Source organism: Branchiostoma lanceolatum, chromosome 3, assembly GCF_035083965.1.
Source record: "Branchiostoma lanceolatum isolate klBraLanc5 chromosome 3, klBraLanc5.hap2, whole genome shotgun sequence".
NCBI lineage: Eukaryota > Metazoa > Chordata > Leptocardii > Amphioxiformes > Branchiostomatidae > Branchiostoma > Branchiostoma lanceolatum.
The window spans coordinates 11853107-11872958 of NC_089724.1; the positions used below are offsets into that span (position 1 = coordinate 11853107).

A 19852-nucleotide genomic window follows, 5' to 3' on the forward strand; every position below is an offset into this window, starting at 1 on the left:
TGTTGATCGAATTAGAAAGAATTTCAGTACAACATAACAAGAATGTCTTAATCTCATTGTCTCTGTATACAAATCTCTTTATCAAATTCTGATCACAAATCACAAGATTTTTGCCAGATAAAACCTGGTATATACCTGATGTGGTAATAAGAAAAAAAAAGTTATGGTTTAAAGATTTCAGGTAGGTAGACCATAAGGCTTTGTGACATTGTGATACCTCCCCCCCTCCTGTTCATTGTGATGGGTGAAAACATGGGTATGTTTGAGTCCATGTATGCAGTTTGTTCGTATATAATAAATACCTGAGGACAACTTACAGGAATGTACGTTTTAGTACACTACACATACACATACACATGTATGTTGGCATCAACTGGAGTCAATTTCATTGGCAACAAATTGTTTTTTGGATTGATCTGTTTTTAGATCTTAATCCTAATTTCCAAACTATAGTACCAGTGTTTTCCATTAAAAAGCAATGGGTTCTGCTGCCATCTAACACTATGATAGCTGAAAAGTACCACAAGTGTCATTGAGTTCCCTGTAATCACTGCTTGTGGTTGTCCGTTTGACCCTCTGGCCTGACCTCCCTCAGTGTGAATCTGATAACGTGGAGGCCTGTTGCCAGGTATCTGTGCACCCTAGTCATCCCTGTTGTTCAACTCAAGAGCAATTCTTACATCCCAGGATATTTTATGTCTCCATTTATGCACAGGTTTATGTCATGTTGTCGTTTATGTAGTGGATTTTGTTTTTAAAGCAGTGAGATTTCACCTGTTCAACAGACTGTCATCAAAGTAATTTTCGCTCTACGAATAATTAGTATAAGAAACACAAATTGACTTTACTGTTGACTTCAGGCAATTTTTTTGTGTGCAAATTTCATGAAGAGTCCATAGTTTGATTCGAGCCGTTAATTTTTATTAGGACTTAAAATTCTTTCCCGGGGCATCTTCGCCCGGATCTACCACACAATCGATGTGGTAGGTTTTGTGTATAAAACACTGAAGGTATTTCATCTTTTTATTGACCAGACTTGTGTAGGAAGACATTAGTAAAGCAGATGTGTTGCATCATATACAGTGCATATTCATCCCAAAGTCCTAGGATTGCATTTTTAAAGCATCAACTCTTGTTCATCTAAAAATTCTTAAGTTGAACCTTTCTAGAGTCAAAAGGCATATGTGTGATGAACTGTGTGGTATACATGTACCACCTTGATAGCAAGTGCAGACTTGTGCTGACATACAATCGGTTGTATCTGACGAATGTTGATAAAAGAAAGGCCATATGTGTTACGTCAAAACATACCCAGCATTATGTAATTTCTGCCTTTCACCTTGTGCGACCTTGATTTTCTTTGTCAAGGTGGGCTGAAAGCAGGATTGTTTTCTTTAGAAATACAAAATCTTTTACTGTAAATGTAATGTATATATATACCAACTACAGGTTCATGTGTGAAGTTGACGTATATGTCATATTTTATAAGATAGACTAATTAGCCTAATAGAATGATATCTATGTGCCAGTGAATGCCATGTTTTGTACCTTGTACAATTGTGCAATAAAGTTATTATTATTATTATTATCATATTCATGTATTGTACTACTAATTTGAAGATATCTGTAGATGACATGTGCAATGTACCTACATCATGTATATCTATCCATTCATGTCCCTCTTTCTCACTGTATGTGTGTGTGGGTATATATATATGTGTGCATGCATGCTTGCGTGTGTGCTGTGATAGTACAGCCTATACAGTAGTCTGGCATAAAGTTGATGAGCAGTGAAAAAATACAATGATCCAAAAGGTCACATACCTGTACCAGGGAGTCCAAAATTGACCTTGGCCTTCATCTTACCAACACCTATCTACATACAAAATATCATCACAATCCATCCAGAGGTTCTTGAGTTATTGCTATCCACAAATATGTGGAAACATGGACAGACAGACAGACATACAGACAGACACACACATAAAAACACACACGCAAAACAATACTTCCATGTTTCACGGAGGTAATAACTTGTAGCTGCACGCAGGTGCAGGTGAGCACGCAGGTTATTCCCCAAGGATTTCTGCCTGATCCCGGTAAGCCTTCCAGGCAATCCAGCCTGAGATATTTTAAGAGAAAAGAAACTAGTTTCAATGCCTTGACATTTCTATAAAAAAATGTGGGCAATTTGCATTGATAAGCTCTTTACTATATATACCATTTGTATTTGGAATAGGGAAAAAAAAGGATGAAGCATACTTGTACGTGTGATTGCCATATCATTAGCAGTTACGTACATGTATGTCAGGAGAACAGGTTGGATGGAATTGTCAGTAGCCTAGGTGACCCTGCCAGGACCAAATTCCTGGCCTCCTCCTGGATATGGAAATCTTGATGGATGGACTCATTTAGCTCATTTTCAATCATCTTGATTTCTTGTTTCTTATGTGTATCTTTGTAATATTAATGAACCCATAACCCATACAACACTAGTACTCTTGGTAAAACACACCAGCCTTGCAGGTACATGATACCACTAAATCATCCCTGAAGATTAAGGCATCCCAAGAATATCATAATGTCGTGCTTTCCAGGAAAGCTTTGAAAGGCAGACCAAATAAAATCTCTGTTTGAGGAGACTCAAGCTTGAAAATACCTGTATGATGATGATACTAACCTATGAAGTGAAAATACTAGACACTGAACACTTTTTACAGTATTAACCCATGAAGTGATTGAGGGAGAGGCTATCTACACACTTGTCTATCTATCAGAGCCCATCATCCTTCACTTAAACGGGATGGATGCATTACTGATGTCAAGTTTCCATATGTTCACATGATGCCATAAGTACTTACCTGAACTAGTGTAGTTTTGATGGTCAAAAAGATCAGTAAATGTAGTTTGTGCTTTATCATGAGATTCATCTAATAGCTGAGGTCATCTTATCAGCCTTGCCATTCTTATATACTCTTGACCACAATTTCATGTTTCTGTGGTCAGGATGTGGTCCATCTACCCACAACACATACATGTACAATGCATATATACACACACATGAAAGCTGTTTTGTATTTAGCCTTATGTTTAAGTTATGGTAGTCCTTTCTTCCTGGTGGCCACTACCTGCAGTGTCAAGCATGAGGCATGGGTTTCAATTACTGTTGTCAGTGGCAATCCTTGTCTCAAGGGTGCATGTAGTTATTTCCACATAAGATTTTTGTATATTATCAATTTTTATGATTTCAATTTATCTACAACACTTCCTGGAGTCCAGTTGTTGGAGACCAGTACAGCACACAATGGCAGATGCCAGATATGGATATGTACCTGGGCACAGCTGCTGAAGGCATACCATTTACTGATGCCACTTCCAACCAAATATAACATGTGGATAGGAATAATAAACTTGGTACATGTGGCAAACTGTCTGGATCTCTTCTATATTATATCGTGACATAAGCGGCTTCATTGGCTGCTTGTTGAAGTCTGGTGCATATACCTGAAGCCATGCTGGTCAAGGGTCATTAAAGGGAATGCCAGGACTGCACTCACTTTAACAGGGATTCCCAATAAAGCTGATGTTCCAGATGAATGTGTAGGCCTTGACCGTCTTCATACACACTTACTGAAGGAGTGATTTGTTAGGATGGCCTTGGAAACAATTTAGCTGGGGAATGACAATATTGCCTTTGACATGTACATATTAACATCACAGCTTTAACATTTAAGCCACTATTCCAGTGAGGTGGCCACTAGAACCTCCATGCTGGCCACAGTCCATTCCTTTTTTTTTACTTTTGCAAACAAAATTTTTCCTTGCAAAACATTTACTGGACAAAATTCTGTGTGAAACATCCCTCCTCTCAGAGTTTCTGCACCAGTACCATAATGACCTTTGACCTGTATGTTGCTGACCTGATACCCAACTTCTCTTTAAACCTATTATAATGGTACAGGTACATGTGTTTGTAGTGGGTTCTGGAGAGATTTGTCTATGTCACTTCAAAACAATTTCAGGCACGTAAATCAACAAACAATATAATGTTAGTATGTTGTGTGCATCCAAGGATATATTTTTGGTATGATAGCGACTTTCCTTCACTATCAAAGTTCTTGTTAAGCAAGTTTAATTTTCAAACAACTAGAGTGTAATGTTTAAAGTGAGTACAGCATTGAAAATACCTTTTTTGTATATTCTGTAGGTTGCTTGAAGTTTTCTAATAATATACCATTCAACAACTGACAACATACCCTTGCCACTGCCCTGTTGCTGGCTAACACTGTCACTGATTGTATCGTACATGTAGTTAGACAGAACATTTAAGAACCTTTATAGAGGATGGTGCCTACATTTACTTTGACACACAAAAGCATCATACATGTAAAAGCCATTAAAGTTAAAACTAAGAGTAATATCAGAGGTCTGTGGCTATTTAAATGTGAAACTTGTTGTAAGTAAACATGGCCACGGGTGGGACATGTGCATGCATTGTTTAACACCCTGTGTGGGTGTGCATGTATGTACAAAATGTATCCGGGAGATCGTCCTGCTGTGCATGTTTGTGTCATTTCAGAATGATTGTCCTTCTGTCTGGACTAACAGGTGGCACAAATGTGATTTTTGCATGCCCCATGAATGAATACAACTGTTTCTAATTACTCAAGAAGATTGCCAAACCTTTAAATGTTCTAGAAAAGACAAGAAATATAATGGATTGTGATCTATATGATGCAGGTATATTTCATTATAGGTGATCATAATAATGATGTTAAACCCTGCAGTGGTGATTTATAATGTGGGGCTTTATTACTTTCAGCATCAAGTGGTCCAACTATTAGCCCACAAGTCCCAATGTTTGGGGGAACCTCAAGATCGTTGGAGAACCAATCATACATTGTATTTGATGCCCAGCCAACATCTTAATTGCATGGGCCCTGATTTATAAAAGAGATGTTGTCCTAAGACTCCAGGGTATGATGAACAAGTAGCTGTTTCTATACATATATCATTGTCAGAATCATACAGAACTGCTGATAATTCTTGTATGTATCTACATGTTTTCAGGATATCTACCTCTATTTTCAGGAGGAGTTTGAGGTGACGACAGATGACAAAGGAAAAGATGCTGCCCAGATCCTTAAGGAATTCTTAGAGTCTGAGGTTTGTACATTTCCTCTGACGTTCTGTATCTGTTTTGGTTAACTAGTATATCTTTCCTCCAATATAACCCCAGCTTTGCAGGCATGGGTCCATGACTGGCTATATGACATGGAATAAAATTAAACATTTTTGGACCACAAAACCCTAAAAAAAAAAATCTCCAATGTGGGTAAATCATTCCTTGCTGGCAGGCCCTGGGCTGATTAAAAACACTTGGACGAAAAAAGATATTCAGTCAGTAGATGCCGTGACATCACCAACCTAAAATTGGCTACCTGCTCTATTGGAATTCTACAGGGGACATGATGCTGCATATTCAGCACATTATAGGCTCTTTTTAGACAAAAGATGGTTTAGAGTCAATGAAGGCACGTCATGTCGTTCATTTTGCTGTCTTCATACATGATATCATCAGTAACGATAGGTGCTATGATGAGGTATATGTATTGAACTACATGTAAACCTCTCACAAGCCTTATAATTCACTGAAACTCCTTTGTCCAAAGGAGTTACTGTAATTCTAAAAAAGGCGTTTCAGCACCCTGTTTATTAGTAATGATATTATGTGTTAGTGTGTTTATTCCAAACCCCTATGATAGTGGCAAATCCCCCAAGTCAATGTTGTATGAGTGATTTCTAGGCAGTTGTTTGTAGTGCTCCTCCTTCAGGCCAAATATCTGTTCTATCAGGATCTACAACATCCTTTTGAATTCAGGTTCTCGAGCTGTGTAACAGATTTTATCACCCTACCATGACGTAGAATGGTTAAAAGCGGCTTGTAAGAATCTGGGCTGAATTGTACATTCATGGGGCAGATGTACCCACACAGCGTGTCAACCATTCTGTTTCAAGCACGGCAAAAGCAGAGACTCTGTTTTCCCCGGGGCGCTGTAATGAAAACATTTTGAGGTATAATTTGCTTGAAATTGTTGCTGCATACATTCATAGGCACCAAATTATTTATATTGGTCCAGGGAGGACCACTGGATCGATAGCGGCAGCTAGTTTATCTAAAAATAGGAGCGGAGGAGAGATGCAAGCTTCCAGGTGCATTGTAATGAGGCCGTTTCCTCTGCGGAGGAAAACCCAGCATCAATCATGACAGAGAATGCCTCTCCAGATAAACTCCTTATAAGGAGGATTCTGCTGGAGAGGTTCATTTGCGGAAGAACTGGTGATATCGATTGTGATGTCAGCAACGCAGTGGGAGATTTCTAAGAATAGACAGAGAAGGGCAGAAAAAATATCTCTTGCTGTTTGGAAGACTGAGGTGCAATGATGAATGCAAGATCTGTTGCCAAAATTAGACAAGATACCGATCTACATGCACATGCTTGAAGCTCCTTATGGTTATTCAATGGAAGCTGCTTTCGTTGTATAAGCATAACTGTAAGGAGGGCCATACACATGATTGTAATCTTTTTTGTTTAAACTGAATTTTTTATCCAGTGCTATTTAACAGCAGTCACAACACCATATTTGGAAATTCTTTGTGCTGGGAGTGGGAGAGTTAATGAGATTTGCTGTGTTACAGGCCAGGATCTGATTTAAGTGGACAGTGACCCAACTTCTTTTTGCAGCTTTGCTACATGTACCTGAATCCACTTTGAGAAAACTGACATGTGTTCTTGTTGTGGAATTGCATCTCATGCCACTCTTCTTAAGGTCTTATATGTATACATGTACATCACAAAATATTTCAAACATGCCTGTACAGCGGTAGAAATACTTTTTTCCAGTGTTCTGCAATATTGCAGAATGTCAAAATTTTCTTCTGCAATTTGAAAATATTTACTGCAAATACACAGGCCTCCATACTACAATCTTCTCAACCTAATAATCCCTATGATTACATCACATGTAGCTTTTCAACATTGCTGTAATTCTTCTCTCACTCTATCTCCAATTTTATAATTTCAGTTCTGATAAGGAGGGAAAAGGACATTATATCTTTGCGAGGAATAACAAAAAAAGTGTTCTTATGTAGATCGCACAACCTGTGACCAAAAATCACAGCCATGGCCCACGAAATAGACAAAATTTCAATTTTTTCTATTCTGCAAAATTGCAGATTGTTTAATTTTTCTTCTGCAAACTTGAAAATCTTTCTGCAAATTGCAGACTGCAGGTGTTATTTTGAACACAGCTGCATATCTAAAAATATAGAGAAGGGCTTTTGGCATTTAGAACATTACATGAAAAGATTACCATTTTTATCCCATGCTATTTTCTCTATTAATACTTCATTGTGCAATCGTTTGTGAAGACATAAAGATCTACTCATCTACCCCTGGAGCGTGTTTATTTTAGAATAAATGCGTCTTTCTATAAAGGACTCAATGCAAATGTTAGGAGCAAACTTTATCATAGCCTATAGCAGGGAGAAGATTTAACAGATATCAGAACATAGTAAATATCTATTCTAGATGACTTGGTATGGTATGTTGTTAATGAAAAAATACGAAAAGAACAAGGAGACACCAAAAATGTGCCATTGATAAAAGCATTCAAATATTCACTCATCTGATAATGTATTATCATCCTGCTATAGAGTCAGCAGTGAGGAAGAAAACATTTTATCCATGCCCAATACCAAACGGGACTATGTTGTTGAGATCACTTGTTCAAAGTGTTAAACAGGCCAATGGGTTATGTGTACAGGACCAGAATCTGATGATCTTCCAACAAGCAGTATTATATTTTCAAAACATATTGTTGAGTGTATACTATAACATCTAAATCATGGCTTAATCTTTGGTTGAATAGTCTTTCACATTTTGTGATGCTGAATTTCTTTTGCCAAGTGTCCTCACAAATGATGTCAAATGGTAACATTTAGTGTCTCTTTTGAGCCATTTCCAAGGTCGTATGCTCCCCTCAGGACCAGACGTGACTTGAGACACTCCCAACAGGTTATATCTGTAAACTGTTGGCTCAGTTGTAGAACACAGACACAGCAGGCATGGGCCTTTGTTTTAACCCTTTTCCGGTAGTAACTTTTATTTCTGGGTTGACCTTTTGCTTAACTGCTCTTTTGGACTGTGTTTTAATGTCATAAGCTAAAGGAAAGTTTACCTTTGGCTTTACTTAGTTATGCCTTAATTTAGGTATGCCATACTGGTTGTAGGAACTGTAGGTGAAACAAAGAATTTGAGTTTGAGATCACAAGGTGATCATTTTCATCAGTCTGTCTCTAAAGGTGTCTTCTCTTGATCTGTCCTGATCATTTTCTGACTGTTGGTCCCTTTGGAATTCCATGTCTCACAAATACAGATATCTAACTAAAAATCTACAAATTCATATTGATACTAGTACATTTTCTTCTGTTGTTTTTGGTGTTACATGATACAGCAACTTCCTTGGTTCGGCCCAGTAGCTGAACTAGTTCAGAAGTGTGTCCATGTGGCCAACCCACACACATTCTTCTCTGGGAGACCTGCATGCGCCTTCCCCTGCATTGGCCACGTTTCCAGCTTGCCTCAAAGTTCAGGCTGTCCCTGAAATGTCCCGTTTCACAGCAGCTGCATTTCTGTCATTCATGTCTCGAAATAAGATGTTTGGCAGGGAAGATTTACGTTGTAAACAAGAACTTCCACACATTCTACATTTTTCATCCACACTCAGTCCTTAAACTTATCTGGAAATGCTGACACAACGTGTATGTGCACTGCTGTCATATATACATGTATGTATCAAATACAAAATGGCTGTAAGTTATATCAATGATATATTGTCATTGATGTGTTACAAGGAGACTAAACAGAATAACTCAACCTAAGGTCTCAAATTGCAATGATGTTTGTTTGTATGTATTTGTTTGTTTGTATTGCATACCCGGTAAACCACATCAAGGCGTAACACACCAGGTTTGTACTGAAGAGTACAAGCTACATAACCGGACAGATTTATATGATCCACACACACCGGGAAGGACCCCCTACTCTTTTCGATAAGTGTGTTGGGTTCTTTAACGTGCTCGAGGTGTGGCTCTCTTCAAACACGGGACCTCCATTTAACGTCCTATCCGAGGGACGTCCCTAACCGAAGCTAGGTACTCATTTTCACCTGAGTAAAGTGGGGAAAGTCGTGTAAAGTGCCTTTCCCAAGGGCACAACGTCAACGGGACAAATCAGGGAACCCGGATTCAAACCCGGTATCTCTGGGTTCTGGGGCCAAACACCCTAACCTGCCACTACGCCACCGCGACGCCACAATGTTGTTGTTTCGGTTAATGGCCTGTTTCATCTTGGCGAGTTCTGTAAATTCGCAGTGGTTTTATTTTGTGGTTGGAGTGAAAAGGAGTTTTGTCATGAATTTGCCATGGAAAGGTCACTGCAAAAGTACACTGCAAAAGTTTCAAGATTTACAGTGAGTTTGAGGAGAGCTTTGGAGGGGATGTTTTTCAGTGAAGCACAATTTCTGTCATGATTAACTTGAAATGTGATTCTCTTGCCAAGGCTCCATGACAAACAGCGAGTGATACATCCTGATCATATGTCTTTCATTACCTTCATGTAAAACCTAATCCAGAAACGTTTCCTTGTTCAGATGTCCTCTCATTTCAAGTGTAAGTATTCATGGCCATCAGTCAGGCCCATCACTTAGAGTAATTGGGTGTAACATTAATCCATCCCCCTGCAGCCACAACCTTGCCTTGAAGGTTAATGAAATGGCTTTCCCTGTCCTCTTCAATCTAACCTGCTTTCTGTGGATATTTATGAGGACTGGACAAATGAGTCTCAGATGTAGATGCTGAAATGCTTTCTGACTTGGGTAGGTCACATATTGAGAGGTAAAAACACAGTAAGGAAACAACAGTTGTTATGCATGCTAACTTCTGAATTGCAGTGTACTCAAAAAGTCTAATAGAATTGGGTCTGTTGAGAATGTTACAACATGAACCAAAAATACATCCAAAAAGAATATTGGTGGCAATCAACAAACATTCTTTTTATATCTCACAACCCATTGTAACATGCCACCACCTTTTGTTCATCAGAATATAACCTTTTTTCATTTTCCTGTTTTTTTATTGTGATTATATACTGCGGTGATAAATTCTGCCGGTAATTAACATTCGCTATAAAAGTAAGCGTGCAAGGAATGCCTTGGGTTTAATAATTGATTCCTAATTTTCCCAATTCTAATAGTTATGTTGATGGAAGCTGTGCATCTTTTGTTTGATCAAAATCGTTGTATTTTATCAGTGCGTGTTGGCACTAGACGGGTGGCCTTTACCACCTGTTTCAGTGGTCCTGTGTCAGGCCTCTTCTGGAATGCTCACTCCTTGGCTTGTAGCCCCCACTGCAGGGTTCCTGGCCTTCACTCTGATAAGTTGGGGGTGGCACATCAAATACTTGGCTTTTCCTGGCCCTGAAGCAGTGTTCAGTTATGTGGTAAGGGGGAAACATCAATGTTGTGCCAGGAGGATTGTGAAAAAAATCCCCATTCCCCATCTAGCAGATAAAAAGAATAGCACAGGATGCTGGCCTGGAAAAGAACCACTCCTCTCCTGCTATTCCTACTGGCCCATCCTTAGCTTTGTTCTTCTGATTGCTCCCTGCTCTGGCCAGGAGCTCAATCCAGGGGCCTCTAAAAGGACAAGCGAAAAGTTAGATCTGATACATGTACATATTATCCTACCTTATGCCTTATGGTTTAAGTGTTTCCTGGTTTCTATGCAGTAATAGCAATAATACCTGTCCACATCTGTTCTTGTATGCCTTTCACTGTGACAAGTTGGGTTGCCCAGGGTATAACTATAAGCCAGTGTCATATATCATATTCAAAAGGTCACTGTGAGTTCCTGTTGGCAACATTGATATTTTGGTGCCATTCCCACAGGACCGCAAGTGTCTGCATTGGTTTTATGACATTGAAAATTAGTCTGGAACAAGATAACTTTGTCTGCCGTTGGTAACTGTATATGATCTTAAGGGCATTCAAGTCTGTTGAGACCACAGTTTCAGGACAGCAGAACAAGAAATTGTAGCAGCAGACTGACTGAATGAATCAATGTTTACAGCTGTTTTAGTTACATTTGCACATTTGGCAAGCTACTGGAAGACAAAAAATTCAGTGTCTATGGCGGCTTTTTTTAAATTTTGGAAAGGTCCGTTTGCAAGGACAACCAGGTACCAACACCTGTGCCTGTACAGCACTGCCTGGAGAATGCAAACTGATGTTACAAGAGTGTAAATATTACTTGTGAGACTATATTCAACCATGCAGTCCTCTACATATCACACTGGAGTGTTTACTATCTAAGATATTTTCAATGTACAGAATGCTTATTTGGATTTCCCTGTTTCCTGTTGCAGTCACCAGATTTCTTGGGAGATATCATCAGCTCAGAAACCATATCACAATGTAGAGAAAATATCCAGAGATGCACGCCGGAGGAGCAGGAGTCCTTACAGGAGGAAACACCTAGTAAAAATGTATTCAACCAATGTAGAAGGTAAGGGATAGATCATGAAGGACTGCTGGGGGAGGGAAGTTGTGCAAAAGCATTGGTACATGTAGGTTTGATAAAATGATTTGCATGAGAAGGTTAACAGATGTACATGTATATGCAGCATGGCATTGACAGAATAAAATTTACTTAGAGCAAAAAAAGGGAAGTTTTCCATGTGACAGTTACTTGAAAACCACCGGCTCTGGCCCTTCCAGTGTTGCAGCTACATGTAAATTAGAATGTCAGGCACAAGTCCAGTTTACACATTTTCACACATGGTCATGGGAGATACTAAGACTAGACAGAGATATGGTCTCTCACACACACACATACACACACACAGGTTTGTATTTTCCTTCTTTATGAATTAGAGATCAAGTAATACTAATAGATTTCAGGTGGGCCAACATGCGTGTGTTGGGGGTGGGTGTATGTATGCGGGGTGGGTGTGATGTGGGTGTAATATAATGGGACCCATCAGAACATCTTTGGCTCATTTGCATAATGCCAAGCCAAAATTAGGTCATCTCATACAGTTACTATAGTTGTTATTGTGAGAATGTGCATGGCCAACCGAAGGCCTCTAGCAACAGCATCCTCAATTCTACATGCATTTTTGTGCAGAACTGGTGGTAAATGCTTTCTTCTAATGTGTTGATTAATTTTAGGACCATTCACTAGGCTTCAAGGACAATCAAGAAGTGTGAAAATCTGTGTTCAAGTTTTATGAATGTACTTTTCTCCTCTCTCTCTCTTTGCAGTGAAGTATCAAAATACCTCAGTGGAGAACCATTTGAAAATTTCCGGGAAGACAAAATATACTTTTCAAGATTTCTACAGTGGAAATATTTGGAGAGGTACGTAGATCACCGCCTTCTGAAGACTGTTCCAGGAATGATAAGATAATTTTAAATGATGCCAGTTTTCAAAATATTGCCCACTCCCAGTGTTTTCTTATTTAATAACTTTGTTGTATAAGACGATTTTTCCCCATTTGTATTTTTTTCACATCTTGTACTCATCAATATAATGTTTTTTGGGAACAGACCTAAGTTATTCTTAGATCGGTACTTGTATTGAGTTGAGTTTTATAGAGATTTATCATTTAAGTACATTCAGCCACCTTCCTATGGTCTTTCACAAAGCAAAACAATATTCGGCTTTATGCTGTTATTGTGGATTATGTACAGTTGTCTTGAGCTGGAATGTTTTATAGGAAATACTGCCTCTAACAGACGGTCTGTTCTGATTCCACTTTCAGGCAACCAGTAACAAAGAACACATTCAGGCAATATCGGGTTTTGGGGAAGGGGGGGTTTGGAGAGGTGTGCGCTTGCCAAGTTCGGGCCACTGGTAAAATGTATGCCTGCAAGAAGCTGGAAAAGAAGAGGATAAAGAAGAGAAAAGGAGAAGCCATGGCCCTGAACGAGAAAACCATCCTGCAAAAGATCAACAGCAGATTTGTAGTAAGTACTCAATGATTGTTCCACTTGCAATGTCTATATATAGTATTGTAAAATTCAGAAACCTCTGAAAAAGCGCTTTCATCACAGATATCAAAATTCAAATGAACCTTCTCAATATGATACATGTAGGTGTCAGGGCTCAAAATACTGGGTGCATGTGCACCTGTGTGCATCCAAAATTGGAGCTGTGCACCTAATTTTTGACTGTGGGTGCACTGGTGCACCTAGATATTTTTGTAGGCTATAGCTATAGGGTAGAGGTACTATAATTGTACACTTAAGTGTACAGAATATTCTTGAAATGTAAGTACATGTATCAGAAAAAGCCATGTAACCCTTTGTTGCACTTTATTTGATGTATTACTTGTTTGAAATTTGGAATTCAGCCATAGAATTACAGATTAAAGTTCTTGATCATACTTAGAAGAGGGTTAAACTTTGTGATTATGTTTTGACATTCAACTTTATTTTATGTGGTGCACCCAAATTTCTTTCTGTGCACCTAAATCTTTTGGTTGGGTGCACCAGTGCACCTGGTTCCAAAAATTAATTTCGAGCCATGCATGTAGGTGTACATGGAAGATGGTATTTCTGATTGCTGCAGAGACAACTGGTAGAGGTGAGCATATCACCTGTTTTGTCTCCCCTTCCATCCATTGTAATGGTTGAATCAAATAAACTAAAAATTGAAGTAAACCCGCCCAGTAGTTTCCAATGTACAATGTCCCATGCTTTGCCCATGCCAGGTGAGTTTAGCATATGCATACGAGACCAAAGACGCCCTTTGTCTGGTGCTGACAATCATGAACGGAGGAGACCTGAAGTTCCACATCCACAGCATGAGCGACCCGCCGGGCTTCGCCGAGTCACGGGCAGAGTTCTACGCAGCGGAGGTCTTATGTGGACTGCAGCATTTACACCAGGAGAGAATAGTGTACAGGTGAGGCTTATGGATGAGATAGACTAATCCATCAAGCTAACCGTCCACTCGCACGGCCACTTGTCTGAAGTGCCTTGTGTACAAACTGTCTCAGTGGTAGGTACTCGGCACAGGTGGTTAAGTACTCACAGGGAAACTGGAGACTTGGCTTTAAGCACTGTTTTTGTACCTTCTTCAGAAGTTGCATTATAGTTCAGACTTCTGACCTCGCGTGGGTGGTAGAGTATCTTTGATCATGAGCACCATAAGATGTAATGGAATACTTTGTATATCAACCCTTGTTTTCATTCATATAACTTAAAATTGAAAAAAAAAGAGATATGAGTCTTACATGTGTGTACTCTTGATTGTCATTCATGGCATTTGGGCAAATAACAGTGCTGTATTTGACTGGTTTCATCACTTTGTATTTAAGACTGACAGATAGTCAGACCAATCCTCCTTTTATATTTGTCTGTGCTTCCCCTTCCCTATTGAAGGGTGTTCTTGACTCTACTACCCTTAAGTCTTTTACCCTTTAGTGGGTTAAACAAAACTTTCCCCCAGAAATGATGGCAATAAGTTCTTCAGTTTGTTATCCCAATGCATGGAAAAGCCATCTATGTTAAACTTTATAGTATATAGTAAGTTTTGTTTTACTCATTCACATTACTTTCCCCAAAATCTTTAGGGACCTCAAACCTGAAAATATTCTTCTAGATGACCATGGTGAGTATCTGTTACACATGTATATACATGTATTCCCTGTTTCTTACTACCCAAAAGCTTTGGAAGTGTTTTGCAAAGGTGAACTTTGTTGACTTTTTGGTAGAAAAGTTATGAGAATGCTACTTTTGAATGTGCTGTTCTTTACCAAGAGTCCAACATTGATTAGCTGATAAGTGTTATTTTTACCGGCTAGTTAAGTAGAAATTTGCCATTAGATTAGTTAGTAACTAAAATTACCCTGTATAACACAAACTCTCACTATCCTGGGCACTGTGGAGCCCCTCATAAGGGCTTGAACAGTGGAAGGCCTACTAGAAGCATCATTTGATTAGGCTACCTAAACACATGATGTTGACTTTTCTTCTTGTTCTCTATTCAGGACACGTTAGAATATCGGACCTCGGTCTGGCTGTGGAAATTCCTGAGGGAGAAATGATCAGGGGGAGGGTGGGGACAGTAGGTTACATGGGTAGGTGTGGTCTTTATTTCTCTAACAAGTACGATATTTTATTTTCCAAGTGTTCAATTGTCTCTTGGTAGGTTGGTTGGTTGGCAGAGTTTACCATAGAAAAGTTTTTGTGTGTTGACTTTTGTGTGAGGAACAAATAACTTAACCTTTTAAAGATCTGGACCATTCAGTGATTGTACATTTCATACCGATGACACTTTTCAATAAGGACGAGACAGTTTTCCTGTTAAGACTGGTTATTGCTGCATCATTTGTTAAATTTGAAAACCTGTATCTGAAGCAAGCGATGCTGTTGCCTCCCTCCAGCTCCAGAAGTAGTGAAGAATGAGAAGTACATGTTCTCTCCTGACTGGTGGGGACTCGGATGTCTCATCTATGAGATGATTGAAGGAAAGGTTCGTCAGCCATGGGTTTTATTCTTGAGGAGGGAAGAATTTCTGTAGTTTGGAAAGTCACCTTTCATGACTTCCTTGTAGGCCCTGTCCTTTTTTGCACACAAAGTTGTAGTGTAAATTGAAATTTCTGTTACTCTTTTGTCTAACGATTCTGTACTTGTCTGTGTGTTGTGCATATTGATAAACCTTTGAAGAAATAAGTCAATTAAAGGTGTTCCACTCAAGAAGGTGACACTTTTCCATCAGTGAAATACACCTTATATTAGATGTACAGAGAGATACAGAAAGCAGTTCCCACAAGTTTCAGGCTGTGGTTGCCAGGGAATGGGGGCTGTTCTTCTCAAGTCTGACCACACACAAACTTACCAATGAATAATTCACAAACCCACGAGACATGTTACAAACGTGTTAGGTTTGAGGACTTTCTTCACACTTACTGAAACACAACCTGAAATTTCAGGCTCCCTTCAGGGCAAGAAAACAGAAGGTGATTATCATCTGATTATTAACTAGTGCAGTAGAGCTTGTCTGACATGCGGTGCAAGGTGCTATTGCAAGCCATAGTGTAATTTCTTGGTCATGTTTATTTATTTGTTCTTTTTCATTAAAGCTGTCGTGAGCATCAAATTAGTCTTGAGGTCTTGCACAGATTGAAACTGTGAAGCATACAGAAAGTCTGCAAAAGGAATCTTTTCATGATTCGAAACAGTAATGATATAATATAAGTTTGTTAAGCTGCATCTGATTGAAACTTTTCACAACAAATTAATTACGTGTAGACATCACAATTTTTATTGATGCATTTTAAGGTAGAAAGCACTACATTGCAAAACATGCTTCGATTGAAGAGCCATGCTGACCTTTTTTTTCTCTTTTAGATCAGTCCTGTGGAAAGGATATGCATTTTAATCAATGCCTTGATTAGATCTACATTGGGAATACAGGCATGTAAGGTGGTCAAAACATGTCACGATATAATAAGGCTGCCACGCTAGGGCCTTTTATTATTGATTGGACCTGCAAATTAAAATTTGATTGGAGTGTCCTCAGTCATCAAACATCTCTGGAATTCCCTAGTGTCAGTAACTCCTGTAAGGTGTCTCTTATGAAAGAGGGTTTAATTCAAACAGTGCCTCAATGTTGAGCATCTTGAAGTACCTACAGCTAGCCTGGTAAATTACAAGATAGTGATAGAGGTGGTTTTGAGATGCTGACACAGAGTAAGGTGTGGACTATGGTAGCCAGGAAATGGGGGCTGTTCCACTGAAGTCTGACCACACTTGAACCAACTATCGAAAATTCACGTGTAAGACATGTTACAAAGGTGTCAGGTTTGAGGACCTTGTTCACTCTTTACTTACTGAAACATACCCCTTAATTCCAGGCTCCCTTCAGGGCAAGAAAAGAGAAGGTGAAGAGAGAAGAGGTGGACAGGAGAGTGAAAGAAGACACAGAAACTTACTCCGACAAGTTCAGCGAACATGCAAAGTCCATCTGCTCTGCAGTAAGTTACATTATGTTAGTGAGATTTGTATGTCAAAGGTAGAAATATTACTGCCTTAAATATGCTCTTTGCTTTGCAGCATGAAGATTGAGCTTGCCTAACTGCTGTCAATCATAAGGTCATTGTCTTGACATCAATATTACTTAGTCCTGCTAAAGCACAAGGAAGCAAGTCAAGTATTTTAAAGAATCCAGAAAAGGGGGGTCTTAGATTCATGATCTCTATTGGCCAATGTTTTGCACAATGTAATTGAACTGTTTCTAAATGAAGTCTGAATATTTTTATGGGAACTTGAGCTCCACAGGATCTGAGCTAGTTCTGTGAGACTCGACTCTGTTTCTGTTCCTTTGATATGGTTAAGTGTAAGTTAATGACAAATTGTGTCCCACAGCTTCTGCAAAAAGACCCAAAGTTGCGTCTTGGCTGTGTGGAGGATGCCATGGGGAGCCGAGCCGATGATATCAAGACCCACACCTTCTTTAAACTCAACTTCAAGAGGTTAGAGGCTGGCATGCTCAAACCTGAGTTTGTCCCTGATGTGAGTCATGTTACAATATTACACTCCACCTCTGTCAGGTTGACTTTCAGGTAGTTAAGGAACCCCTAAGAAAAAGTTTTGTATGCAAGGGAGCAAGCTAAAAAAAACATTGTTTATAATCCTTGGTGTACATATTAAACAAATCGCATGACTGAAGATATTTGTAGCTTGGAAAGAACAAAGACATTTTGTTTTTACCTCATGCTTTTCTCATTGCATAACACATCAAACAGTGCATACATGTAACTGTTGTTCTATGTAACATCCACATTACCAATACTGTACCAATTAGTACTAAAACTTTATTCAGATATTTGTGACTGAAAAGGACTATAATCATTGGTTGGCTTAATACTTCTAGTATAGAGCTTTGTCCCCACAATACAGTTTAGAAAATCTGTACAAATGGCTTGAAAGTATTATTTATTCTTCCCCCTCAGTAATACCCCATTAGGGGTCATCAGAGGGTAATCAAGAAGTAGAAGAAAGTGTCCATACAGCATGGGGTGAAAAAAGTACAGATCAAACTTAACTAGTGGTTCCTCCACTTGAGATGATACAGCACATTTTGTAGTGACCCCAGCTCTTGTTTCCAGCCGAGAGCTGTGTATGCCAAGGACGTGCTGGACATCGAGCAGTTCTCCACGGTGAAGGGAGTGAACCTGGACCAGGCTGACGAGTCCTTCTACAGCAAGTTCAACACTGGCAGTGTCTCCATTCCATGGCAACAAGAGGTAGGTGTGGGCCAAATGACCCATTTCTAAGTAAGGTAGCCATCTGACTAATGACACTGTTGTAGTGCCTTTTTAACGGGATCGAGGCACTTCGATCTCGGAACTCCCATTTTAAGCCCCCTCCGAAAGACGACCAGGGTGCACTTCCCTGGATTCAAACACAGGTTTCCCAGTTAACAACTACATTTTGTAATTGAAACTAGGAGCTCAACTGTGATACTCACCAAGCAGAGGCTTCGATCGAGGGGGTAGTCTTGTCCGGAATTTCTAACGTCCCTCTCCGAGAGGGATGTTAGAAATCCCTTACAAAACTGTGAGGCTGCTGCCAATTGAGCCGCAGGGCCATCTTTCATATTTTGATCTTCCAAACTGTAAAACTAGATCATTACAATTTATTGAAAACAACACAATCCTTCCAAGGGGGTTTTAAGAGATGTGTGGACAAATAAGATAATTATAGTTTTGGCTAGATGATTAAGTGTTGTGTCAGGAAAGTATGTTCATGCTAATATCAGCAGTGCCCCCTATGTTAGGGAGGATGTATTGCAAGGGACACATTGATGACCACTAACATGATAGTATGGGCACATTATTGTTTAAGACAAGTGACCACAATTGTCAGTATTACAGTGCTGTATTGTTTTCTTCAGCCAGAATGTTTACCAATAATTCTGATAAACTACTCTTTTTCCGGCAGATGATAGAAACAGAATGTTATCAAGAGCTGAACGTGTTATCAGAAGATGGTGAACCCACCCCTGACCTCATAATGGACCAGCCCCCTCCTCCTCCAAGACGTGGTTTCTTCAGTAGAACATTCAAACGACAGGTGAATATCCCGTAGTCAGGAAGTCTTTCTCCTGTTGAAATACCTTCTATCCCCCAACTCTACTTTCCATTGACAAACTGTTTGTAAATATCTATGGATATTTCAATCATATTTAACCATGGTTCAATAAGTCATGGTTGCTTTTCCTTTGTTAATGACAGTATAGATGTTGTTTGTTTCTTTGTTCTTTTACATACCATTGTTGATTTAGGAATTGACACCAAATTTGAAACAGATGCTGCTCCTTCTCATCCAATAGGTCAGCATCTTGAGCATTAAAAGTCATATTTAGTTTGCACAGTTAAGTATAGGCCAACCATAAAACTGTCTGTCGAGTCGCAGGAAAGCTCTCCTCTTGATGTTCTGTCCGTTTTTTAAAAACTCTTCTCTGTGTTTCCTCTCTTCCGCTGCAGGTGTGCTGCAGTAGTGACAGTAGTGACGAGTAGATTGGTAGGAAAGAACTGCTTCGCATCTCTCAATGACTGGCAAGTTCCCTCATTTCCTCCTTTACTCTGTTTGGTCTTCCTTATCTGTCTTCTCTTCCACCAATTCTTGTTTGCTCTGGGTCTACACATTTTTTAAGTCCTTGAGAATTTGATAACTTGGGAACTGATCTCAAAAATTACTAGGATAATAGGGATATCAG

General features: G+C 39.3%; 1 protein-coding gene across 5 annotated transcripts in view; it reads left to right on the forward strand.

The window, feature by feature from the left end:
* Positions 1-19852, forward strand: part of LOC136430286 (G protein-coupled receptor kinase 5-like) — a 37360-nt gene that overhangs the window by 12214 nt on the left and 5294 nt on the right. Inside the window, exons 4-17 of one of the 5 annotated variants that reach the window (XM_066420764.1) lie at positions 5071-5166; positions 11487-11626; positions 12385-12480; positions 12885-13089; positions 13836-14029; positions 14700-14737; positions 15117-15206; positions 15513-15601; positions 16062-16088; positions 16986-17105; positions 17497-17643; positions 18240-18377; positions 19075-19206; positions 19620-19691. In XM_066420764.1, coding sequence (XP_066276861.1) covers positions 5071-5166; positions 11487-11626; positions 12385-12480; positions 12885-13089; positions 13836-14029; positions 14700-14737; positions 15117-15206; positions 15513-15601; positions 16062-16088; positions 16986-17105; positions 17497-17643; positions 18240-18377; positions 19075-19206; positions 19620-19652 — 1545 coding nt within the window. In that variant the 3' untranslated portion in view covers positions 19653-19691. The remainder of the gene's footprint in view (positions 1-5070; positions 5167-11486; positions 11627-12384; positions 12481-12884; positions 13090-13835; positions 14030-14699; positions 14738-15116; positions 15207-15512; positions 15602-16061; positions 16089-16985; positions 17106-17496; positions 17644-18239; positions 18378-19074; positions 19207-19619; positions 19692-19852) is intronic. The other 4 variants (XM_066420761.1, XM_066420762.1, XM_066420765.1 and 1 more) reach the window with 4 other exon arrangements.